This window comes from Cervus elaphus, chromosome 12, assembly GCF_910594005.1.
Source record: "Cervus elaphus chromosome 12, mCerEla1.1, whole genome shotgun sequence".
Classification (NCBI taxonomy): domain Eukaryota; kingdom Metazoa; phylum Chordata; class Mammalia; order Artiodactyla; family Cervidae; genus Cervus; species Cervus elaphus.
Window position 1 is genome coordinate 84,320,032 of NC_057826.1, and position 27,486 is coordinate 84,347,517.

Sequence of the window (27,486 nt, forward strand, 5' to 3'; positions counted from 1 at the left end):
ACAAGGTCAATAAATGTTTATTAAACTATAAATGACTGGGTTGCACTCCCAAAGTCTAGCATTTTGTCCTGCACAAGGTCAATAAATGTTTATTAAACTATAAATGACTGTCCTGATAAATGAATAAATAAATTAAATACTTCATAGCTCAGTCGGTAAAGAATCTGCCTGCAATGCAGGAGATCTGGACTCGATTCCAGGGTCAGGAAGATCCCCTGGAGAAGGAAATGGCAACCCACTCCAGTATTCTTGCCTGGACAATCCCATGGACAGAGGAACCTAGCAGGCGACAGTCCTTGAGGTCACAAGAGTCTGACATGACTTAATGATGAAACCACCACAAATCATGCAACAGAATTACCTGTACCATAATTACAAAATTACAGTTAACCTTAATGGTGTTAGTCGTGTGTGTGTGCATGTGAAGTCACTTCAGCTCTGTCTGACTCTGTGCAACCCCATGAACTATATAGCCTGCCAGACTCCTCTGTCCATGGAATTCTCCAAGCAAGAATACTTGAGTGGGTTGCCATGCCCTCCTCCAGGGTATCTTCCTGACCCAGGGATCGGAACTGCATCTCCTGAAACTCTTGAACTGCTGGCGGATTCTTTACCATTGAGCCACCAGGGAAGACCACGTTAGTCATACTCCCAAATACAAAATTTGGAAAGCTTCCATGTATATGTGTATAAACTAACAAAAGGAGAAAATAAGTGAGAATGATCACATTACAAATCCAGGTTACAGTCCTTCACTGACACTCCAGAAGTATTTAACAACAAAGGAATAGGGATGTATCTTAATATATCATCCACCTTTCAAAGGTGGCACATATGTACTCAGACAAAAGTAGTTTTGATACAAGCTCCAATTATGCTATTTAGACAGAATACTCAGATCCTCTAAAAGAGAAATAAGATAGCATATCCTAAAATTTTACATTTATATGCAATTATTTAAAGCCAGCTACTCTGGAGAAGGGAATGGCAACCCACTCCAGTATTCATGCCTGGAGAATCCCATGGACAGATACCTGGTAGGCTGCAGTGCAAGGGGTTGCAAAGAGTTGGACACGACTGAGTGACTAACACGACTACTACTACCTATATAGTGGACTGCACAGTCTCTTAAGTCTTATAAAATGGAAGAATTTACTAACCTATCAACTAAAATCAAAGTTTAAACACTTTAAAGATTAGACACTCATAACTTTTAAAATTAATGAGAGAAACTACAAACTCCTGAATCAAATTTTTATTTTAAATTGTTAGGTTTCAGTGCATATGAAAATTTTTCATAACACATGACATATAAAGATGTTAACACAGTAAACTACAATAGAAAATATTTTCATACAACTTTTGAATCACTAATATGCTTATTTCTCCCACAAATGAATGCACAGTTAGCTTGAATCATCTTTGTCATGAGTATCAAGTATGTGTAAAATTTTTATATTATTATTTAATAACTGCTTAAGGAGGTTGTGAGTTTCTTCTCCATGACCAACACATAGTATTTTTTTCAATGTACGGACTACTACAGTAGCTTTCCCTCTCATCTCTGATGGAACATATTTTATATCTAAATATTCAGATAATTTATATCTAGAATTATACAGCATGTTAATAACAGTTACAATGTCATAAACTCCACCACTGCTTCGTCCTTGTGGTAACATCTGGGATTTATACATTTTTTCTAATTTATGTTCTGCTGCTACTGCTAGAGCAAGGCTTCGTTTTAGGTGTTCTTTAGAGGCTCGAATGTCCGCTCTATATTCTGGCTTGTAGCTCTCAGGAAGAGGTATGTGATGCAACTGTGAATTAATATCTGCAATTCTTTTCAAAACGTCTTCATTATACACATCATGTGATTCAAGATAATCCATTCCATTGTCACCTGAGAGCTGAGGAACATCTTCTTCTTCCATGACGGTGTCAAAGTCAGTGCTCCTACTTAAAGAGGTGACGTCTTGGCTTGGTTCAGTAACACTTGGCACTTGCTGTGGTGCCTCAGTGCGACGTTCAGTTGGCTCTGGCTCTGGCTCTGGCTCGGGCTCGGGCTCGGGCTCGTCCTTCTCAATATAAGGCTCTTTTGCATGTAAAACAACAGAAACATTATTTGGTTTAATCGACCAGAATGCTGTGCTTTTAGTACGTTTTTTCTTGTCTATTTCCAGGGTGAAGCCCCTAGTAGGGAAAGTTGTAGTTTCTTCACTGACAGGATTGATTAAAACATCATTGTCACCTGGACTTACATCATGTGTATAATTTATCTCCTTAACTCTTGATACTCTCGGTCCTATGGAATTAACATTATTTGGAGACTTTGATTTTTTCTGACGACCTGGCTCCTTAGTGGGAACACTTAGTATTAGGTTCTGTAAAACTTGTACATAATGATTCAAGTTTTGTTCTTCATCAGGCGTCACAGTTACTCCTTAAGGAAAAAAAAAAGTAACATTTATTATTATATATGACATACTGACAGTATTTACTCACCTAAATTTACTTCATATGCTATCACTTAAAAGTTGAGATAAAGAACCAAGAAATAAAGCACCTCTGACACCATCAACTCTCACCTAAATGAACAAAATTATTTTTTCAGATTCTTATTAAAATACATGAGCAAGATTACTGTAAAAGTTGCATATTAACACAATTCTGTATATCTCTTTGCTTTTACTCTCTCATATAACTTATGATTCAGTAGGTAGCTTATTAAAAAAAAATTCTTGGTTATGTTCTCTTACACAGGGGTGGGTTATAGTAGACTCACAGTGGCTCATTAGAGCCAATTAAACTTTAATGAACTTCATGAGCCAGATGGTAAACATATACATCATTAAAAATTAAATTCTGTATTTACAATTAAGTAAATATATTCATCAAAACAAGGTAATAAATATTCAAAACTCATCCTTTCTTATTATTTTATTTTATCTTACTATTATTTATGCTCTTGAGGTTATTTATATCTCAGTTCAGTTCACGTCAGTCACTCAGTCATGTCCGACTCTCTGTGACCCCATGAATCACAGCACACCAGGCCTCCCTGTCCATCACCAACTCCCGGAATTCACTCAAACTCATGTCCATCGAGTCAGTGATGCCATCCAGCCATCTCATCCTCTGTCATCCCCTTCTCCTCCTGCCCCCAATCCCTCCCAGCATCAGGGTCTTTTCCAATGAGTCAACTCTTTGCATGAGGTGGCCAAAGTACTGGAGTTTCAGCTTCAGCATCAGTCCTTCCAATGAACACTCAGGACTGATCTCCTTCAGGATGGACTGTTGGATCTCCTTGCAGTCCAAGGGACTCTCAAGAGTCTTCTCCAACATCACAGTTCAAAAGCACCAATTTTTCAGAGCTCCACTTTCTTCACAGTCCAACTCTCACATCCATACATGACCACTGGAAAAACCATAGCCTTGACTAGATGGACCTTTGTTGGCAAAGTAATGTCTCTGCTTTTTAATATGCTATCTAGGTTGGTCATAACTTTCCTTCAAAGGAGTAAGCATCTTTTAATTTCATGGCTGCAGTCACCATCTGCAGTGATTTTGGAGCCTAAAAAAATAAAGTCTGACACTGTTTGCACTGTTTCCCCATCTATTTGCCATGAAGTGATGGGACCAGATGCCATGATCTTGGTTTTCTGAATGTTGAGCTTTAAGCCAACTTTTTCACTCTCTTCTTTCACCTTCATCAAGAAGCTCTTCACTTTCTGCCATAAGGGTGGTGTCATCTGCATATCTGAGGTTATTGATATTTTCCCGGCAATCTTGATGTTATAAATGCTATATAGTGGTTGGCTTCCCAGGTCACTTAGTGGTAAAGAATTTGCTTGCCAATGTAGGAAACGTGGGTTCAATCCCTGGATCAGGAAGATCCCCTGGAGTAGGAAATAGCAACCTGCTCCAGTATTCTTGTCTGGAAAATTTGTATCTAGTACGTTATAAATCCTATATAATGGTATGCCTCTGTTTATCTCTTTCACCTCCGTGTTGAGTGATGTCAAGTAGGTCGAGTAGGTCGTCTGAAATCGACCATGGTGAGAGTATTTATACCATGTAAATGCGCAAATGCTGTAAGTCAGGGTGTACTCATCTCTCAGAAAAGCCAGTTGTTAAACATTTACCAGTATATCAGTCGAACACAACTTAGCAACTAGAACATCACCACTCCTTTCAACCCAGAAAAGATCTAATTACAGCCTGTGAGTCATATCCACCCAAATGTTTTTATAAATAAAGTGTTTGTTTTTTTTAACTCAAGACAGTCTTGCTCCTTTGTTTATGTATTGTATACAGCTGCTTTTGGCTGTTCAGTAGAGCTGAATAGCTGGAACAGAGACTTTATGGCCTAGAAAACTATCTGGGCCTTTACAGAAAAAGTTTACTGATTTCTGGTTTAAATCATCAACATTTTACTCTTACAATAAAATGGCAGTTCTATTTACACTGGTATTTTGTAGCATCTTCTCATTTCCAATGTGGAAAACAGAAAAGATTACTGAATAATATACTCTGAAATTCTGTTCAACTCCCCTACTCTAGAGTCAGAAGTTTTTTAAGTGCTAGAATCTTGTATTACAAGTAATTTTGAATTTATTTTGCCACTATTATGGATATAAATTGATTTAATTCAAGGAGGTAAGTTACTTTTTCCCAGACACTAATGAATAAGTTCTAACTGAATATTCCCTCTGCAGGCAAATGAAATAGCAAACTTTCTGCCCAGGAGGCACTTTTATTCAGCTCTTTAGCAAGCACAAAGTAGTCCCCAAATGCTTTTCCTCCTCTCTTTCTTAACTCACCTGTTAAATTTAGACCAGATGGAATTTTAATCAAACTTGAAAGCATATTTCTAAATTTAAAAAAAGTCTTAATCATAAGCTTAATAGGCAATGTCATAGTGGAAAGATACTAGACATGTCTACTAGAGATCTAGATTCTAAAAGCAGACTCTGCATTTTATGTCATGTTTAGAAAAGTCTGGCATATTTCAAGATCCATTTGATGATAGGTGAAAAAAGAAAGAGAACATAGATTTATTTGTATATTATCCTCATAATTTTTTATGAACCAATGATATAGCATCATACATTTGTCTGGGAATTGAGAAATTTTAATGATTAGAAGGATAACATTATCAAATTCATGTGGGCATTTGCCCCTGAGGAGAGAGAATGGGACTGAAGTTGGACATTAAAGGGGTCTCTGGACTTATCTATAAACTTTTACTCTCTAAGCACAGACACCCAATCATTTAACACAGTAAACAATTAAAGGCCATATTTTTTAAAGAAAATAATTATTTATGTATTCTTATGTGTATAAATTATATTAGGTCCAGTAGACAGAGTGCCAGAAGAACTATGGATGGAGGTTAGTAATATTATACAGGAGGCAGTGACCAAAATCATTCCAAATAAAAAGAAATGCAAGAAGGCAAAGTGGTTGTCTGAGGAACCTTTACAAATAGCTGAGGAAAGATGAGAAAAAAGGCAAAGGACAAAGGGAAAGATATATCCAACTGAATGCAGAGTTCCAAAGAATAGCAAGGAGAGATAAGAAGGGCTTTTTCAATGAACAATGCAAATAAATCGAGGAAAACAACAGAATGGGAAAGACAAGCGAACTCTTCAAGAAAGCTGAAGCTATCAAGGGACTATTTCATGCAAGAACGGGCACAATAAAGGACAGAAACAGGAAGGACCTAACAGAAAAAGAAGAGATTAAGAAGAGGTGGCAAGAATACACAGGAGAATTATACCAAAAAAAAAAAAAAAAATCTTAGTGACTCAGATAACCACAATGGTGTGGCCACTCACCTAGAGCCAGACATCCTGAAGTGTGAAGTCAAGTGGGCCTTAGAAAGTATTACTACCAAGAAAGCTAGCAGAGGTGATGGAATTCCAGCTAAACTATTTAAAATCCTAAAAGATGATGCTGTTAAAGTATTGTACTCAATATGCCAGCAAATTTGGAAAACACAGCCATGGCCCCAGGACTGGAAAAGATCAGTTTTCATTCCAATCCCAAAGAAGAGCAATGGCAAAGAATGTTCAAACTACCATATAATTGTGCTCATTTCACATGCTAGTAAGGTTATACTCAAAATTCTTCAAGCCAGGCTGGAGCAGTGTGTGAACCAAGAATTTCCAGATATACAACCTGGGTTTAGAAAAGGCAGAGGAATCAGAGATCAAATTGCCAACATTCGTTGGATCATAGAGAAAGCAAGGGAATTCCAGAAAAAAAAAATCTACCTGTGCTTCACTGACTAGGCTAAAGCCTTTGACCTTGTGGATCACAACAAACCATGGAAAATTCTTAAAGAGTAATACCAGACCACCTTACCTGTCTCCTGAGAAACCTGTTTGTAGGTCAAGAAGCAAACAGTTAGAACTAGACATGGAACAGTTGACTGGTTCAAAATTGGGAAAGGAGTATGACAAGGCTGTATATTATCACCCTGCTTATCTAACTTAAATGCAAAATACATCATGTGAAATATCAGATTGGATGAATCACAAGCTGTAATCAAGACTGCCCATAGAAATATCAACAACCTCATATACGCAGATGATACCACTCTAATGGCAGAAAGTAAAGAGGAATTAGAGAGTATCTTGATAAGGGTGAAAGAGGAGAGTGAAAAAGCTGGCTTGAAACTCGACATTCAAAAACCTAAGATCATGCCTGCAGATCCCATCACTTCATGCCAAATAGAAGGGGGAAGAGGAAGCACTAACAGATCTTAACTTCTTGGGAACAAAATCACTGCATGGTGACTGCAGCCATGAAATTAAAAGACACTTGTTTCTTGGAAGGCAAGTTAAGACAAATCTAGACAGTATATTAAAAACCAAAGACCTCACTTTGCAGACAAAGGTCCATTTAGTCAAGGCTATAGTTTTCCCAGTAGTCATGTATGGATGTGAGAGTTGGACCATAAAGAAGGCTGAGTGGTGAAGAATTGATGTTTTCAAATTGTGGTGCTGGAGAAGACTCTTGAGAGTCCCTTGGACTGCAAGGAGATCAAACTAGTCGTCAATCCTAAAGAAAATCAACCCTGAGTATTTATTGGAAGGACTGATGCTAAAGCTGAAGCTCCAATACTTGGACCACCTGATGCAAAGAGCTGACTCAATGGGAAAGACCCTGATGCTGGGAAAGATTGAGGGCAGGAGGAGAAGGAGGACAAGATGGTTGAATGGCATCACTAACTCAATTGACATGAGTTTGAGCAAATTCCAGGAGATAGTGGAGGACAGAGGAGCATAGTGAGCTGCAGTCATGGGGTACCAAAGTTGGACCCAACCTGGTGACTGAACAACAGCAAATATTTATAAAATGCATTGTCCTGAATCTAGGGGTTTTTCTGAAGGAAAATGCTAAGGGAAATTAACTTGTGACCTAGTGCAGTGAAAAATTATCTTTCATTCTGGTTCTGGTTCTACCACTTTCTAGTATTATGACCTTATTTCTCTACTACTAAATTAGTACCTACTAAATTTCTCTTAATATTTACTTAACTATAAAATTAAGATACTAAATCTGCCCTTTATCTCATAGGCTTAAAAATATTGGTCATTTGAAAACACTTTAGGGGGCAGTCCTAAGATGGCACAGGAATAGGATGGGGAGACCACTTTCTCCCCCACAAATTCATCAAAAGAACATTTGAAGGCTGAGCAAATTCCACAAAACAACTTCTGAATGTTTGCAGAGGACATCAGGCACCCAGAAAGGCAGCCCATTTTCTTCTAAAGGAGATGGAGGAGTCTTGAGGCTACTGTAAGAATAAGACTGAAAACCAGAGGCAGGAGGCTTGAGTCCAAAATCTGAGAACACCAGAGAACTCCTGACTCCAGGGAACATTAATCGATAGGAGCTCATCAAAAGCCTCCATACCTACACTGAAACCAAGCACCACCCAAGGGCCAACAAGTTCCAGAGCAAGACATACCACACAAATTCTCCAGCAACATAGGAACATGGCCCTGAGCTTCAAATACAGGCTGCCCAAAGTCACACCAAACCCATTGACATCTCAAAACTCACTACTGGACATTTCATTGCAATCCAGAGAGAAAAAATCCAGCTCCACCCACCAGAACACTGACACAAGCTTCTCTAACCAGGAAACCTTGACAAGCCACCCGTCCAACCCCACCCACAGCGAGGAACCTCCACAATAAAGAGGAACCACAAACTGCCAGAATACAGAAAGACCACCTCAAACACAGCAACATAAACAAGATGAAAAGGCAGAGAAATACTCAGAAGGTAAAGGAACAGGATAAATGCCCACCAAACCAAACAAAAGAGGAAGAGATGAGGAACCTACCTGATAAAGAATTCAGAATAATGAGAGTGAAAATGATCCAAAATCTTGAAAACAAAATGGAGTTACAGATAAATAGCCTGGAGACAAGGATTGAGACGATGCAAGAAATATTTAATAAGGACCTAAAAGAAATAAAAAAGAGTCAATATATAATGAATAATGCAATAAATGAGATCAAAAACACTCTGGAGGAAACCAACAGTAGAATAACGGAGGCAGAAGATAGGATAAGTGAGGTAGAAAATAGAAATGGTAGAAATAAATGAAGCAGAAAGGAAAAAAGAAAAAAGAATTAAAAGAAATGAGTACAACCTCAGAGACCTCTGGGACAATGTTAAATGCCCCAACATTCGAATCATAGGAGTCCCAGAAGAAGAAGACAAAAAGAAAGACCATGAGAAAATACTTGAGGAGGTAATAGTTGAAAACTTCCCTAAAATGGGAAAGGAAATAGTCACCCAAGTCCAAGAAACCCAGAGGGTCCCAAACAGGATAAACCCAAGGTAAAACACCCCAAGACACATATTAATCAAATTAACAAAGATCAAACACAAGGAACAAATATTAAAAGCAGCAAGGGAAAAACAACAAATAACATACAAGGGGATTCCCATAAGGATAACAGCTGATCTTTAAATAGAAACTCTTCAGGCCAGAAGGGAATGGCAGGACATACTTAAAGTGATGAAAGAGAAAAACTTACAGCCCAGATTACTATACCCAGCAACGATCTCATTCAAATATGAAGGAGAAATCAAAAGCTTTACAGACAAGCAAAAGCTGAGAGAATTCAGCACCACCAAACCAGCTCTCCAACAAATGCTACAGGATCTTCTCTAGACAGGAAACACAGAAAGGGTGTATAAAGTCAAACCCAAAACCACAAAGTAAATGGTAACAGGATCATACTTATCAATAATTACCTTAAATGTAAATGGGTTGAATGCCCCAGCCAAAAGACAAAGACTGGCTGAATGGATACAAAAATAAGACCCCCATATATGTTGTCTACAAGAGACCCACCTTGAAACAAGGGACACATATAGACTGAAAGTGAAGGGCTGGAAAAAGATATTCCACACAAACAGAGACCAAAAGAAAGCAGGAGTAGAAATACTTATATCAGAAAACACAGACTTTAAAATAAAGGCTGTGAAAAGAGACAAAGAAGGACACTACATCATGAACAAAGGATCAATCCAAGAAGAAGATATAAGAATTATAAATAAATATGCACCCAACATAGGAGCACTGCAATATGTAAGACAAAAGCTAACAAGTATGAAAGGGGAAATTAACAATAACACAATAATAGTGGGAGACTTTAATACCCCACTCACACCTATGGACAGATCAACTAAGCAGAAAATTAACAAGGAAACACAAACTTTAAATGATACAATAGACCAATTAGACCTAATTGATATCTATAGGACATTTCACCCCAAAACAATGAATTTCACCTTTTTCTCAAGTGCACATGGAACCTTCTCCAGGATAGATCACATCCTGGGCCATAAATCTAGCCTTGGTAAATTCAAAAAAATTGAAATCATTACAAGCATCTTTTCTGACCACCATGCAGTAAGATTAGATGTCAATTACAGGAGAAAAACTATTAAAAATCCCAACATACGGAGGCTGAACAACACATTACTGAATAACCAACAAATCACAGAAGAAATTAAAAAATAAATCAAAATATGCATAGAAATGAATGAAAATGAAAACAACCCAAAACCTATGGGACACTGTAAAAGCAGTTGTAAGGGGAAGGTGCATAGCAATACAGGCTTACCTCAAGAAACAAGAAAAAAGTCAAATAAATAACCTAACTCTACACCTAAAGCAACTAGAAAAGGAAGAAATTAAGAACCCCAGGGTTAGTAGAAGGAAAGAAATCTTAAAAATTAGGGCAGAAATAAATGAAAAAGAAACAAAAGAGACAATGGCAAAAATCAACAAAGCCAAAGGCTGGTTCATTGAGAAGATAAATAAAATTGACAAACTATTAGCCAGACTCATCAAGAAACAAAGGGAGAAGAATCAAATCAACAAAATTAGAAATGAAAATGGAGAGATCACAACAGACAACACAGAAATCCAAAGGATCATAAGAGACTACTATCAGCAACTATATGCCAATAAAATGGACAACTTGGAAGAAATGGACAAATTCTTAGAAAAGGACAACTTTCCAAAATTAAACCAGGAAGAAATAGAAAATCTTAACAGACTCATCACAAGCACAGAAATTGAAACTGTAGTCAGAAATCTTCCAGCAAACAAAAGCCCAGGACCGGACAACTTCACAGCTGAATTCTACCAAAAATGTAGAGAAGAGCAAACAACTGTCTTACTCAAACTCTTCCAGAAAACTGCAGAAGAAGGTAAACTTCCAAACTCATTCTATGAGGCCACCATCACCCTAATACCAAAACCAGACAAAGATGCCACAAAAAAAGAAAACTACAGGCCAATATCACTGATGAACATAGATGCAGAAATCCTTAACAAAATTACAGCAAACAGAATCCAACAACATATTAAAAAGATCCTACATCATGACCAAGTGGGCTTTATCCCAGGGATGCAAGGATTCTTCAATATCCACAAATCAATCAATGTAACACACCACATTAACAAATCAAAAGATAAAAACCATATGATTATCTCAATAGATACAGAGAAAGCCTTTGACAAAATTCAACATCCATTTATGATAAAAACCCTCCAGAAAGCAGGAATAGAAGGAACATACTTCAACATAATAAAAGCTATATATGACAAACCCACAGCAAACATTATCCTCAATGGTGAAAAATTGAAAGCATTTCCCCTAAAGTCAGGAACAAGACAAGGGTGCCCACTCTCACCACCACTATTCAACATAGTTTTGGAAGTTTTGGCCACAGCAATCAGAGCAGAAAAAGAAATAAAAGGAACCCAGACTGGGAAAGAAGTAAAACTCTCACTGTTTGCAGATGACATGATCCTCTACATAGAAAACCCTAAAGACTTCACCAGAAAATTACTAGAGCTAATCAATGAATACACTAAAGTTGCAGGATATAAAATTAACACACAGAAATCCCTTGCATTCCTGTAGACTAACAATGAGAAATCAGAAAGAGAAATTAAGAAAACAATTCCATTCACCATTGCAACAAAAAGAATAAAATACTTAGGAATATATCTACCTAAAGAAACAAAAGACCTATATATAGAGAACTATAAAACACTGATGAAAGAAATCAAAGAGGACACAAATAGATGGAGAAATATACCATGTTGATTGGAAGAATCAATATAGTGAAAATGAGTATACTACCCCAAAGCAATCTATAGATTCAATGCAAGCTATCAACAGTATTTTTCACAGAACTAGAACAAACAGTTTCACAATTTGTATGGAAATACAAAAAACCTCGAATAGCCAAAGCAATCCTGAGAAAGAAGAATGGAACTGGGGGGATCAACCTGCCTGACTTCGGACTATACTACAAAGCCACAGTCATCAAGACAGTATGGTATTGGCACAAAGACAGAAATATAGATCAATGGAACAAAATAGAAAGCCCTAAATCCACACACCTATGGACACCTTATCTTTGGCAAAGGAGGCAAGAATATACAATGGAGAAAATTATATTTAAAATCTCATATTATATATTTAAAGTATCTTTAACAAGTGGTGCTGGGAAAACTGGTCGACCACTTGCAAAAGAATGAAACTAGAACACTTTCTAACACCATACACAAAAATAAACTTAAAATGGATTAAAGATCTAAACATAAGACCAGAAACTATAATACTCCTAGAGGAAAACATAGGCAAAACACTCTCCGACATAAATCACAGCAGGATCCTCTATGACCCACCTCCCAGAATATTGGAAATAAAAGCAAAAATAAACAAATGGGACCTAATTAAACTTTAAAGCTTTTGCACAATGAAGGAAACTATTAGCAAGGTGAAAAAACAGCCTTCAGAATGGGAGAAAATAATAGCAAATGAAGCAACTGACAAAGAATTAATCTCAAAAATACACAAGCAACTCCTGCAGCTCAATTTCAGAAAAGTAAGTGACCCAATCAAAAAATGGGCCAGGATAAAGAAGCTGTGGTACATATACACCATGGAATATTACTCAGCTGTTAAAAAGAATTCATTTGAACCAGTTCTAATGAGATGGATGAAACTGGAGCCCATTATACAGAGTGAAGTAAGCCAGAAAGATAAAGAACATTACAGCATACTAACACATATATATGGAATTTAGAAAGATGGTAACGACAACCCTATATGCAAAACAGAAAAAGAGACACAGAAGTACAGAACAGACTTTTGAACTCTGTGGGAGAAGGTGAGGGTGGGATGTTGCGAAAGAACAGCATGTATATTATCTATGGTGAAACAGGTCACCAGCCCAGGTGGGATGCATGAGACAAGTGCTCGAACCTGGTGCACTGGGAAGACCCAGAGGAATCGGGTGGAGAGGGAGGTGGGAGGGGGGATCGGGATGGGGAATACGTGTAAATCTATTGCTGATTCATGTCAATGTATGACAAAACCCACTGAAAAAATAAATAAATTAATTTAAAAAAAAAATGGGCCAAAGAACTAAACAGACATTTCCCCAAAGAAGACATACAGATGGCTAACAAACACATGAAAAGATGCTCAACATCACTCATTATCAGAGAAATGGAAATCAGGACCACAGTGAGGTACCATTTCATGCCAGTCAGAATGGCTGCTATCCAAAAGTCTACAAGCAATAAGTGCTGAAGAGAGTGTGGAGAAAAGGGAACCCTCTTACACTGTTGGTGGGAATGCAAACTAGTACAGCCACTATGGAGAACAGTGTGGAGATTCCTTAAAAAACTGGAACTGCCATATGACCCAGCAATCTCACTGCTGGGCACACACACCGAGGAAACCAGAATCGAAAGAGGCACATGTCCCCCAATGTTCATCGCAGCACTGTTTATAATAGCCAGGACATGGAAGCAACCTAGATGCCCATCAGCAGACGAATGGATAAGGAAGCTGTGGTACATATACACAATGGAATATTACTCAGCCATTAAAAAGAATACATTTGAATCAGTTCTAGTGAGGTGGATGAAACTGGAGCCTATTATACAGAGTTAAGTAAGCCAGAAAGAAAAACACCAATACAGTATACTAATGCATATATATGGAATTTAAAAAGATGGCAATGATAACCCTACATGCAAGACAGCAAAAGAGACACGGGTGTATAGAACAGTCTTTTTGGACTCTGTGGGAGAGGGCGAGGGTGGAATGATTTGAGAGAACAGCACTGAAACATGTATATTATCATATGTGAAACAGATCACCAGTCCAGGTTCAAGGCATCAGACAGGGTGCTCGGGGCTGGTGCACTGGGATGACCCAGAGGGATGGGATGGGGAGGGAGGTAGGAGAGGGGTTCAGGATGGGGAACACATGTACACCCATGGCTGACTCATGTCAGTGTATGACAAAACCACTACAATATTGTAAAGTAATTAGCCTCCAATTAAAATAAATTTTAAAAAATAAAAAATAATAAATTTCTATGTAAGACTTCAACTATTTCTATATGTTAAAATATAATGTTTGCAAACTAAACTAGTTGGAAATATTTTGTTTCTTGGTTTACGCATTGGTTACCCAGAAACATTAACTATAAAAATTAATTAAACTATACATTAGACTGTGCACTTTATTCTATGTATATTATATATTTAAAATCTCATATTGGTAACTGGTTTGCATTACACTTACTGAACATTAACACAAAGGTTTTAAAAATCATTTTGAAAGAATTAGAATTAATAAAATTTAATTTTATCAATAGACGTTATTTTCATTTTAGTTAGCAGAGCTAACTGAAGGCATACATAAACCAAGAGTTTTATTTACCAGAGTAATTATGCTATCTCTTTTCATTATGCCATTATGCCATAATATATGCCAAATTTTACTATTTTAAAGCATGAGGAAGTTAATATAAAATTGCATGAATCTATCTAATTGAATGAAAACTTCAACTCATAATAGGTGTAAAAACAATTTCTTCCACAATATCCATTTAAAAGAATGGAAATATATAAATGTATTGTTTTGTAAAAACCTCAATGGTTATACCTTTATCTGTTTCTGGAGAGATTTCCTACTTAGTAATACTAAAGTGCATTAATTGTTCTAACAAATTTTTCTGGAAACCTTACACTAAAAAGGGGGGTGGGGCAAGAGTTTCTATGCAACTAAAAAGTGACTGCATGCCAAAAATAACAATAAAAAGCAATGACACTAATGCTAACGTTAAAAGGCTTATTAGAAAGATACCTAATTCTTTACTTCCTTTGAGACTAAAGTTTTAAGAAATAAAAAAAAGCCACCCTAAATCTTGATCAAAGAACCAATAGCTTCTAAGCTGAATAAAAAGGAAAACTAAACCAAAAACTCCAGCTTTTTGGTTAAAAAAAAGGAAAGAAGCTACAATTTTTAAAAGATGTATAACCTCAAGCTTTAATATGAAAAATCTTTACTTCAAAGGGTAATAAAATGTAGGACTATAAGAAAACTAGGCAATTTTAATATTTCTTTGGTTAGTTCCTTATTTAATGTAACAGTTTAAAATCTCAAAAGAAAAGTGGTAAATCTTAAGACTTTTTTTTTAAGACTTTTTAAAAAACTTACTTTTAGAAACGTATTCTTATGTGTTTTATTTATGTGGTCATTGTGTAGTTATCGCAGAATACAAAACTGGAAAGTAAGGACACATCCAAATCTATATGCAGAATTTGGATTTTTGCACTTGAGGTCCATATAGCTAAACTTTTCAAGAACGGTATCAAACACCACATACATAAAATGTGAATATGGGATTTCACTTGAAATGTATTATAAACCAAACACTTGGAATCTCAAAAACTGGTTATTATAAAACTCACACAATTCTGTAAAATCATAAGGACCAATAGAATTTTTTCATTAAAATGTTCTATATATAGTCTTTAACTGCTATAATTCTCTGGCAACATTTAATATGAATTGTATTTTATTTGGACATTAACTTGGTTATAATTCCTGACATTCTTAATTATGAACCTGCAAACTAAAACAATTTTAAATTAATAGCATATGTATTAATCTAAAGACTTTTAAAAGGCAAAAACTTGAGGTTTGGTATCAAACATTTTAAAGTAAAAAGAATATTGCTAGTAAAATAAAGTATACTGGTTAATTGCTTATAATAATAAAAAATTAAAGGACAATTTTAAACAAACTCTCAAAATACTGAGTTTATTTACAGTCTCTTTCTAATTTAGAGTACTATGAATCACTACTCAGATAAAATTTTATCTAAATAACTTAAATACATATCTGATAGTCAATTAAGACTTCTCTCTTCTTTCCAATAACTAGTACCTATCAACTACAAATTGGCATTTGCCATCCACCTCTACAAGGATTAGATCATGTGCTGCTGTAGCTGCTGATTTTCAAATCCTACCCCCCTCAAAAGGAGTTCAGGGTGGAGAACAGAAATGAGGCACCCTACTCAGGGAAAAACTGGCAAGACAGGTCTTCAAATAGTTAGATATTTTCAGGAGCCGATTTTATGAGCCCAATTCTTGTATCTACTCATATTTTAAAAAGCACTAAAATCCTCCATGGTGATGAATAACCCTCATGACAGGCAGAAAGCTTCACAAGACTAGCAGAAACTTTCTGGAAAAATATGTGTCTGGTTGCATATATTCCTCCTTCACCAAAATCACATATATACTGACCATCCCCCCTGCCTCTTTGGAGCAATTACTCCAAAATCTGAGGTGCTGTCTCCCGGGCTGCACGCCTCATTTTTTCCCAAATAAAACTTAACTCACAACACTTACATTGTGCATTTTTTTAAGTCGACATACATTATACACAAACTGGAAAATAACATAGACAAAAACGACTGTAAACTTAATTCCAACATATTTTGACCAAAATGAAAAGTAGGGCATCACAGTCATCACAGTGTGTTCTACTTAGGTAATCTTGTTTACTTGTAAAACATAATGCCTCTTCCATAAGCCCCAAATAAAATGTTTTAAAACAATATATTTGGACTTCTACTTCCAAACAGATAGACAATATATATTTTTCCTCTATCCTTCCTACTAAAACAGTTAAAAATCCTGAACACTACATGTAAGACAAGCATGAGATGAGAAGACTCTGAAAGGTAGATCAATGAAGGCAGACCAACTAGGGACTTCAGGACCTGAGTAACGACATAGCAGTGAGTTCCCTGGGTTTTCTTTTTGCCATATACATCCTAGACTGGGAACTGGAGATGCTGGCAATGCAAAAACACCAAGGACACAGACAAAAAAGGCTCAAAGAAAAAGACTGCTCTCTTCATGGCCAAAGGACCAGGAAAAGAGTAAACTAACAAGACAGAAAAGGGAGGGGATATATGTATACCTATGGCTGATTTCATGTTGAGGTTTGACAGAAAACAACAAAATTATGTAAAGCAATTATCCTTCAATTAAAAAAAAAAAAAAAGGCAAAAGCACAGAAAACCCGCAATCCTACCCCCACCAGCAAAGGCTGAGTGGAGAACATAGACTTTCACCCTCATCAAGTTTCATTAAGCTTCCCCAATTCCTCTGCCCTTATCCCACGAAGTGCTGCAACAAATATGAATACCTCTTCTTTTCAAGTAGAGAAGGCCAAATAAGGAGCAAGGACTTTCAGCTCCTTCCTGTGGTAACAAAGCAACACCCCCCATCCACCACTAAAGTGGTGTCAGAGATCTATTTAAATCTGTAGCAAAAGAGTTAAATAAGGTCCAGAGTCTTACAACATAATACCCAAAATATCCAGGTTTTAATCAAAGGCCACTGGTCATTGTAAGAACCAGGAAAAATCTCAATTTGATTAAGAAAAAAAACCCAACAGATGCCAACACTGAAATGATGCAGATTTTAGAATTATCTGACAGGGATTTAGAAGTAGCCATCATAAAAATGCTTCAACAAGCAATTATGGAGTGCTTAAAACAAATGAAAAATAAAAGTCTTAATAAACAAGTAGAAAATCTCCGCAAAGAAATAGAATATATAAGGATGAATTAAGTTTTAGAATTGAATAACACAATAACTGAACTGAAAAACTCAGTGGGTAGGTTCAACAGCAGAATGGAGGGGAAAGAGGAAATAAGCAGTGAACTGGAAGATAGAATAACAGCAATTATCTAATCTGAATAAAAGAGAGAAAATGAAATGCAAACAAATGAAAAGAGCCTCAGGGTCCTGTGAGACTGTAACAAAAAGATCTAACATTCATATCACCTGAGCCTTGGAAAGAGAAAAGAAAAAGGATAAACAGAAAAGGTATTCAAAAACGTAATGACTGAAAATTTCCCAAATTTGGCAAAAGACATGAATTTACAGATTCAAGAATCTGAATCTCAAAACAGAATAAATCCAAAGAAATCCATGTTAAGATATATCATGGTCAAACTTCTGAAAACTCTAAAGACAAAGAAAAAAATCTTGAAAGAAGCAGGTTAAATTACAATTATAATTCTCAACAGAAATCATGAATGTCAGAAGGAAACGGCATAGTATTTTTCAAGTGATAAAAGGAAAGGACTATCAATCTAGAATTCTTTATCAAGGGAAAATATCCTTCAGCAATGAAAGGATAATCAAGACCTCTCAGATGAAGGGGAATTAAGATAGGTTGTTGCCAGAAGACCTATTCTAAAAGAATAACTAAATTAAGCTCATAAAACAGAAAGGAGGGCATCCCTAGTGGGTCAGCAGTAAAGAATTTGCCTGCAATGCAGGATACACAGGTCCAGTTTCTAGGTCAGGAAGATTCCCTGGAGAAGGAAATGGCAACCCACTCCAGTATTCCCAATAGACTGTAATAAGTTATGTATACATAATGTAATACCCAGGCAGTACAAAGAAATATGCTCAAAAACCATACAAGTCAAGATAGAATCCTAAAAAATCCTAAATCCTAAAAAAAAAAAACTCTCTCTCTCAATATAAGAGGAGTTCCCTTGCAATCCCATACAAGAAATGAGTAGCCCTCATAATTAACAAGAGTCCAAAATGCAGTACTTGGATGCAATCTCAAAAACAGAATGACCTCAGTTCATTTCCAAGGCAAACCATTCAACATCACAGTGATCCAAGTCTATGCCCCAACCACTGATGCCGAAGAAGCTGAAGTTGACCAGTTCTGTGAAGACCTAAAAGACTTATAGAACTAATACGAACAAAAAATGTTCTATTCATCATAGGGAATTGAAATGCAAACATAGGAAGTCAAGAAATATCTGAAGTAACAGGCAAGTTTGGCCTTGAAGTACAAAACGAAGCAAGGCAAAGGCTAACAAAATTCTGCCAAGAGAACACACTGATCATAGCAAATACCCTTTCCAACAACACAAGAGACGACTTTACACGTGGATATCACCAAATGGTCAATACTGAAATCAGATTGGTTATGCATTCTTTGCAGCTGAAGATGGAGAAGCTCTATACAGTCAGCAAAAACAAGACTGTGAGCTGACTGTGGCTCAGAACTTCAGATCCTTATAGCAAAATTCAAGCTTAAACTAAAGAAAACCGGGAAAACCACTAGGCCATTCAGGTATGACCTGAATCAAACCCTACCTAAATCAAATCCCCTATGATTATACAGTGGATATGATGAATAGATTCAAGGGATTAGATCTGGTAAGCAGAGTACCTGAAGAACTACAGACAGAGATTTGTAATACTGTACAGGAGGCACTGACCAAAACCATCCCAAAGATAAAGAAATGCAAGAAGGCAAAGCAGTTATCTGAGGAGGCCTTACAAACAGCTGAGAAAAGAAGAGAAGTGAAAAGCAAGGGAGAAAGAGAAAGGTACACCTAACTGAATGCAGAGTTCCAGAGAATAGCGAGAGACAAGAAGGCCTTCTTCAATGAACAATGCAAAGAAAGAGAGTGAAACAATGGACGGGAAAAGACTAGAGATCTCTTTAAGAAAATTGGAGATATCAAAGTAACATTTCATGCAAAGATGGGCACAATAAAGGACAGAAAGGGTAAAGACCTAATAGAAGCAGAAGAGATCAAGAAGAGATGGCAAGAATACATAGAAGAACTATATAGAAAAAGATCCTAATGACCCAGATAACGATGATGGTATGATCACTCACCTAAAGCCAGACATCCTGGAGTGTGAAGTCAAGTGGGCCTTAGGAAGCACTGCTGCCAATAAAGCTAGTGGAGGTGATGAAATTCCAGCAGAGCTACTTAAAAATCTTAAAAAAAAAAAAATGATGCTACTAAAGTACTACACTCTAAATGTCAGCAAATTTGGAAAACTCAGCAGTGGCCACAGGACTGGAAAAGGTCATTCTTCATCCCAATTCCCAAGAATGGCAGTACTAAAGAATGTTCAAACTATCAGATAATTGTGCTCACTTGCCATGCTAGTAAGGTTATGCTCAAAATTCTTCAAGTCAGGCTTCCATAGTACTTGAATCAAGAACTTCCAGACGTACAAGGTGGGTTTAGAAAAGGCAGAGGAACTAGAGACCAAATTGCCAACATTTGCTGGATCACAGAGAAAGCAAGGGAATTCCAGAAAAACATATACTTCTATCTCATTGATGATTGTAAAGCCTTTGACTGTGTAAAAAACTCTCAAAGAGATGGTACTATCAGCCCATCTTACCTGTCTTCTGAGACACAACTGTATACAGGTCAAGAACCTTATATGGAAAAGCTGACTGGTTCACAATCGAGAAAGGAATATGACAAGGTTGTATATTGTCACCCCGTTTATTTAACTTATATGCAGAGTACATTATGTGAAATGCTGGGCTGGATGAGTTATAAGCTGGAATCAAGACAGCCAGGAGAAATATCAACAACCTCAGATATGCAGATGACACCACTCCAATGGCAGAAAGCAGAGAACTAAAGAGTTTCTTGATGAGGATAAAACAAGAGTGTGAAAAAGCCAGTTTAAAACTCATTACTAAAAAAACTAAGATCATGGCATCTGGTCCCATCACTTCATGGCAAATAGATGGGGCAAAGGTCGAAGCAGTGGCAGATTTCCTCTTCTTGGGCTCTAAAATCACTACAGATGGTAACTTCAGCCATGAAATTCGAAGATGACTACTTCTTCGAAGGAAAGCTATGACAAACCCAGACAGCATATAAAAAGCAAAGACATCACTTTGCCGACAAAGGTCCATATAGTTAAAGCTATGGTCTTTCCAGTAATCACGTATGGATGTGAGAGTTGGACCATAAAGAAGGCTGAGGGCCAAAGAATTGATGCTTTCAAACCATGGTGCTAGAGAAGACTCTTGAGAGCCCTTTGGACAGCAAGGAGATCAAACCATTCAACCCTAAAGGAAATCAACCCTGAATATTCATTGGAAGGACTAATGCTCAAGTTGAAACTTCAATACTTTGGCCACCTGATGCATTGGAAAAATCCTGATGCTGGGAAAGATTGAAGGCAGAAGGAGAAAAGGGCAACAGAGGATGAGATGGTTGGATGTATCACCGATTCAGTGGACATGAACTAGGGGAAACTCTGGGAGATGGTGAGGGACAGGGAGGCCTAGCGTGCTGCAGTCCACAGGGTCACAAAGAGTCACACACAACTTGGTGACTGAACAACAACAAAATAAGATGAGTGCTATCTGATCATGTGCTTAAAATGCAATTTATGTTTTTAAAAACTAAGGCCTTAAAGCCCAATAATATTATTAATTCAAACAAAAAAAAAAACTGGCATAACAATAAATACCTGGTAAGTTAAAGGTAACAACAAAATGTTCAATATAACTGGGGGAAACATAGTAGCTCAGTAAAGAGGGAAAGATAAATTTTTAAACTTCTCAGATACAGACAAAAGTAGTTAAAGTTCAACAGAATATGATTGGTCATTGTGCTTTAGAACTCATATGTTTTTACTGTAATCTTAACATAGTACTTGGTGATTGCACCCAATTTAAAACAAGAACCATGGATGCTCATCTTTTAAAAGATTCAAATATAACTAGGATTTGTATTACCACAAGTGTGAATGGCTTTGTCAACAAAGAATTCATGTATATAAAGCTTAACATATACCCACGCATTGAATCATTTATAGATGGGCCAGACTCTGCCTGAATGTCTTAACTCTGGAGAACAAATTGCTTTTATTTTCCATCCAAGTCATGTAATGAGCTTATAAAGAACAGACTTCCCATACTCTACAGAAGTGTTGCAAGTAAGAATTAATACCTGAAAGCTGTCAGCATGTAAGAACTTCCATCTAAAACACCAACACCTTCAAATTAAAAGAAACTTGAATAACTGAGCTGAAGTACTTCCAACTCAAAGCTGTAATAACTATGCTTCATTAGTAGGGTATACTCAAAGAATGACCAGAAAAGGAAATGTTGCATCTTGTTATTTATGCAGCAGTTTTCCTATAATTTGTTAATTCAAATTTTAAGTTTTGGTAGCAGGTAAAACAAACAAGTAATTATGTTTATATTAATTAACTGTTCATGTTAAGGAAACATAACTTCAGGGTTAGGGATAGGGGAAATGGGGAGAAAGCCTGGTTAAAAAAAAATAGAAACTTTCAGTTATAAGAAAAATAAAGCCTGAGGATCTAATGTATAATATGATGACGATAGTTGATGAAACACACAAAAAGGTAAAGATGTGAGGTGACATGTGTTAATTAATTCAATGGTGGGAGTTAATATATATATATTAATACATATGTCAAATTATCATATTGTACACTTTAAATATATTATAATTTTATGAATCAATTATGTCTCAATGAAGCTGAAAACAGAAGAAACATAACTTTATGGCTTTGCTCTTCTTGATATTTATGTTTTGGGTTAATGTGTCTCTTCCCACACTGAATATAGGCTGTTCCCATGTGACTGTCTTGGCCTATTATAGGACACTAGCAAATCTGACGTGGCATAGGCTTTATAAAAACTTGCATATTGAGGGCTTATAAAGTTCTGTCTTGGAATCAAGCTCCCATGATATAAGGACACTTGGGCTAGATTACTGAAAAATGAGAAGTCATGTAGAGAAAGACCCTGAAAGATGAGCAGCCATGTTGGATGTTCTCATCCAAACTGTGCTTCTTCAGTTCCACCACATGAAGCAGAACTGTTCAGCTGAGTGCAGACAACTCACAGAATCGTGAGAAATGATAAAATTTGAGGGTGGTCTTTTATGCTGCAACAGAAAACCAAAATAACTATACTAAATTATATTTTGAAAAAGGAATACAAATTTAGTTAAGGTGAAGAGTCAAAAATCAGAACATTATCTTACGAGTAATGTTAAAGTTTAATCAGAACCCAAATAAATTTATGACCATGAAATATATCTCTTCTAGTTCTGTTGAGTAAAATGACCTAAATAATAATATTACCTCAGCATTGATATATATCCCAAGTACTCGGGTCTCTAACACCATGTACTATTTTGTCTTCTCAGAAGGGTGGTTAATCCCATTCAGAACACAGAATATACAAAGTGGTCTTGGTACAACTGGTTACTGTCAGAAAACAAGAAGTCTTAAAAAACACAAGACCCTATCAAAAGAACATGGACAATAGCTCCAAAGAACAGAAAGACAGAATTTTTCCCGTAAAATATTAATAGGCTAATGAAACTACTATACCCCCAGAGGCCATCCTCTGACATCTGCATTAGAAGACACACTCCTCATTATCTAAAACATTAATGAAGTGTCATAACATTCCATTCACAAGTTTGAAAGACTCTCCCAAGTGCCATGGCCTTGAGCCTTGAAATAGTGAAAAATGAACTTGCAGCACCAGAACCAAGTGAATTTCACCTTCTCAGTGTTCTTGAAATAAAAGCAATCTGCTTTCACTTTCAATTCCAATCAGTCACCAATAGATATGAATATTTATTGCCTTACTACTTCCCTTGCCTTCTATGGTCTATTAGGACTAAAGCCTTCCTAAAGACAAAGACAGATGCCAAAGAAGTACTGATGTTTTCAACATATATAATAATTCCTGTGATGTTTGCATGAGATAACCTCAAAACTATCTTGTATTCCAAAAAAATTGTTAAAGATGCACTTTTCCTTAAAAAAACCAATTTGTCTTTTATCTGGCATGAAAGAGCAGTTTTTTATATGGCTCTCTTGACAATACTGTTGGAAGAGTAGACATACAAAACAAAGAATACATACCTGATTTAAATCGAACACAATGATAAACCTGGTTTCACAGGAAAAGTAGCCATGTTAGTACTGCCCTACATATCGCTTCATCTACTTCTATGGAAAATATGTAAATTACACTTTCTAAGATATCTTTGTGACCTATGACCTGTATATATATATTTCCTTTTCTCTTGTATCATCTGTATCTTCAACACAAAATCATTCCTTTGTCTGAGAAGTATCTTTTCATTTCTTACAAGCCTTAAGAAAGTTTAGGTTAAGAGGGTACAAAGAAAGTGCACAGGCCATGAAGTTTTGGAGTTAGACAAGAGATCGAACTGAGTATCCAGGTATTGCTCTCAAGCAGTCTCAGAGAGTGCTGTGTGACAGTATTAATTTCACTTCAGCTCTAGTCTGCATACGTATTGGTCAGTTGTGACCTACTGCTCTACAACTACCAAAATTCAATCTCTGGTGTTAGTAACAATGACCACTAGTAACAGCAAGAAAAGACAATTATCATCTTCAGTATGCTCTGTTCTTTACAGCAAAAAAAAAAAAAGAAAGAAAGAAAGAATTTTACAAAGACTTTTGTTTAAAACAACTAACAATCATTAAGTGCTAGTATTGAAAAGGCTAACTTTAGTTACCTAAGGCAATTTATCCAGAACTTTATCCACTACTATTTGTGACTTCGGTTGTGCTGTGTTTTCATTCTAGAAATTTAATTGTTAACTAAGAGCTTTTAACAAGTCTGAAATACAGCTCTGCATGACTAGCATGCACTTTAGTACTTTTTTCACACCTACTTGTTAAATTTTATTTAGTTAGTTAAACCAAACCCCAACATCACTAGATACTACAATGAACTAAAGTTAAGCTAGATGAATAGACCGCATGGTCTATCTGGAATACCAGATATCAGACACTTAAATACCTCAAGGTGTTCATGTGATATTAATTTAGTAGTCTCAGCACCCCTGAATATGACCTTATTAGTTTTCAGCCATCGGAGAGGGACAAGTAATTAAGTCATAATCCTGCTCTACTAAGGTTTTGAATCCTGTGCGCCTGAGGATGCTCCGTGGGCGTGCATAGGAGGTCAGCGAGTGTCCTAGACAGCCGTCCACAATCCACACACTCTCCCTGTTTAAACATGGGCTCAAAGTCTTTCTATCAAGGGCCAGAGAGAGAATAGTTCAGGCTTCGCAGCCCATCCTGTCTCCGTAGCAACTACTGAACTCTGCTGTTAAACGGCGGGAAAGCAACCTGGACAACAGGCTGGCTGTGTTTCAAGAAAACACGACGAACGATAAAATTGGAATTTATGCTTTTGCACATGTCACGAAAGATTACATTTACAGCGAAAAAGGTAGCGAACAATGTAAAAAAAACCATGCCCAGCCAGCCAGGCAGCCATCCAAAACGCGGGTGCCCCGCCTACTGGCCTCAGGTGCTCCCATCCTGCTTTACCACACCTGCAGCGACTCTCGGGCAAACGACGCCAGGTGAACAAGGGTTGTCTCTGCCCGGGGTGAGGTCACTTGCGCAGTCCCAGGTGCCCAGCCCGGTTCACCCCAGCCACGCTTGGTACCCAAAGCCTGGATCACTGCCTCACCGTGCGCAGGTGGGGCGGACCAGAACTGGGACATAACTTGGCACCTGAGGCCGAGCCCCTGGAGAATGGGGTTTGGGAGGCATGTAGGGCCAAGAAAAGGAAGAGCTGGGTCTCAGGCGGGCCCGGGAACCCATGGAGGTTCCCCCACAAGTGTCCCCTGGAGTGGCAGCCGCCTCTGGCCAGTCACTCACTTCGATACGCTGGCAGGGACGAAGGCCATAGCAGCAGCGCAACTATAAGGACTAAGAACTTCATGGGCATCATCCACAGCACTCCGCCATGCGTCGGGAACGTCCTGGGGCCACCAGGCCGGGTACCTCAGTCCGAAAGGGGAGGGGGTTGGCGGGACGACCGTCCTTCCTCAGGGCCCCAGGCGCCCCGCAACGGTTGTCCCCAGCACGCAAGCGCAGAAGCCCTGGGTGGGGGAAAGGGGTCGCGAACGGCCGTGGCCACGCCCCCTATTAGCGCCACACACAGGGGGTGGGGCCACGGAGCCTGGCCCCGCCCTCCTAAACACAGTTGCTAAGCCTTGGAAGCCCTTATCGAGGGAAAGTTAGAAAGTTAAGTCGCTCAGTCGTGTTCGACTCTTTGCGATCCCGTGGACTATAGCCCACCAGGCTCCTCCGTCCATGGGATTCTCCAGGCAACAATACTGAAGTGGGTTGCCAAGGGAAGGAAGGGGAAAATCTTGATGCCCAGGGGAATATTGAGGCTTTAAAGGGTGGGTGTGGTGGCCTTGGCCTATTCCAGGAACTGGACTTGCTGTGCCTAAAACACGGTCGCTGTGCAGAAGGAAGTGACTGGGGGAAAGACAGACAAATAACCTGGCTGTTACAACAACTTGGAAGTGTCATAATGGGGACGCATAGTGGCCAGCCATCCGAAGTTAACAACTGACCAGCTGCGAGCAGTCATTGAAGATGATCCTCTTATAGCTACAGGAGAAGTTGTCAAAGAACTCAGTGTCAATCATCTACTGTCATTTGGCATTTGAAGCAAATAGGATAGGTGAAGCTAAAGCTAAAGGCAAAGGAGAAAAGGAAAGATAAACCCATTGGAATGCAGAGTTCCAAAGAATAGCAAGGAGAGATAAAAAAAAAAAAAAAGTCTTCCTCAGTGATCACTGCAAAGAAATAGAGGAAAACAATAGAATGGAAAAGACTAGAGATCTCTTCAAGAAAATTAGAGATACCAAGGGAATATTTCATGCAAAGATGGGCACAATAAAGGACAGAAACAGTATGGACCTAACTGAAGCTGACAATATTAAGAAGATGTGGCAAGAACACACAGAAGAACTATACAAAAAAGTTCATCATGACCCAGATAACCATGATGGTGTGATCACTCACCTAGAGCCAGACATCCTGGAGTGCCAAGTCAAGTGAGCCTGATGAAGCATCACTATGAACAAAGCTAGTGGAAGTGATGGAATTCCAGTTGAGCTATTTCAAATCCCAAAAGATGATGCTGTGAAAGTGCATTCAATATGCCAGCAAATTTGGAAAACTCTGCAGTGGCCACAGGACTGGAAAAGGTCAGTTTTCATTCCAATCCCAAAGAAAGGCAATGCCAAAGAATGTTCAAACTACCACACAATTGCACTCATCTCACATGCCAGCAAAGTAGTGCTCAAAATTCTCCCAGCAGGCTTCAACAGTATGTGAATCATGAACTTGCAGATGTTCAAGCTGGATTTAGAAAAGGCAGAGGAACCAGAGATCAAATTGCCTACATCTGTTGGATCATTGAAAAAGCAAGAGACTTCCAGAAAAATATCTATTTATGCTTTATTGACTATGCCAAAGCCTTTGACTGTGTGGATCACAACAGACTGTGGAGATTCTTAAAGAGATGGGAATACCAGACCACCTTATCTGCCTCCTGAAAAATCTGAGTACAGGTCAAGAAGCAACAGTTAAAACCAAACATGGAACAATGGACTGGTTCCAAATCGGGGAAGGAGTATGTCAAGCTGTATGTTGTCACCCTGCTTATTTAACTTATATGAAGAGTACATCATGCGAAATGCCAGGCTGGATGAAGCACAAGCTGGAATCAAGATTGCAGGGAGAAACATTATCAATAACCTCAGATATGCAGATGACACCACCCTTATGGCAGAAAGCAAAGAACTAAAGAGCCTCTTGATGAAAGTGAAAGAGGAGCGTGAAAACACTGGCTTGGAAACTCAACATTCAAAAAATAAAGATCATGACATCCGGTTCCATCACTT

At 37.7% G+C, this 27,486-nt stretch overlaps 1 protein-coding gene across 1 annotated transcript; it reads right to left on the minus strand.

Annotated features, from left to right (window-relative positions):
• Positions 1-1,240: 1,240 nt before the first annotated feature.
• On the minus strand, positions 1,241-25,584 carry SPESP1 (sperm equatorial segment protein 1). Its single transcript, XM_043920441.1, has 2 exons — positions 25,442-25,584; positions 1,241-2,443 (listed from the first exon to the last, which is right to left on the minus strand). Exons 1-2 carry the CDS (start codon positions 25,512-25,514, stop codon positions 1,407-1,409), a joined length of 1,110 nt encoding a protein of 369 aa, XP_043776376.1. The 5' UTR covers positions 25,515-25,584; the 3' UTR covers positions 1,241-1,406.
• Positions 25,585-27,486: the final 1,902 nt, after the last annotated feature.

What these genes read in the sequence shown, in the direction of transcription:
- SPESP1 (XM_043920441.1), bottom strand. Translation starts at nt 25,514, where the DNA reads ATGATGCCCATGAAGTTCTTAGTCCTTATAGTTGCGCTGCTGCTATGG. An exon ending in GTCCCTGCCAGCGTATCGAA is followed by an intron (nt 2,444 to 25,441) that starts GTGAGTGACTGG and finishes TTTTTCCTTAAG; the next exon opens with GAGTAACTGTGACGCCTGAT.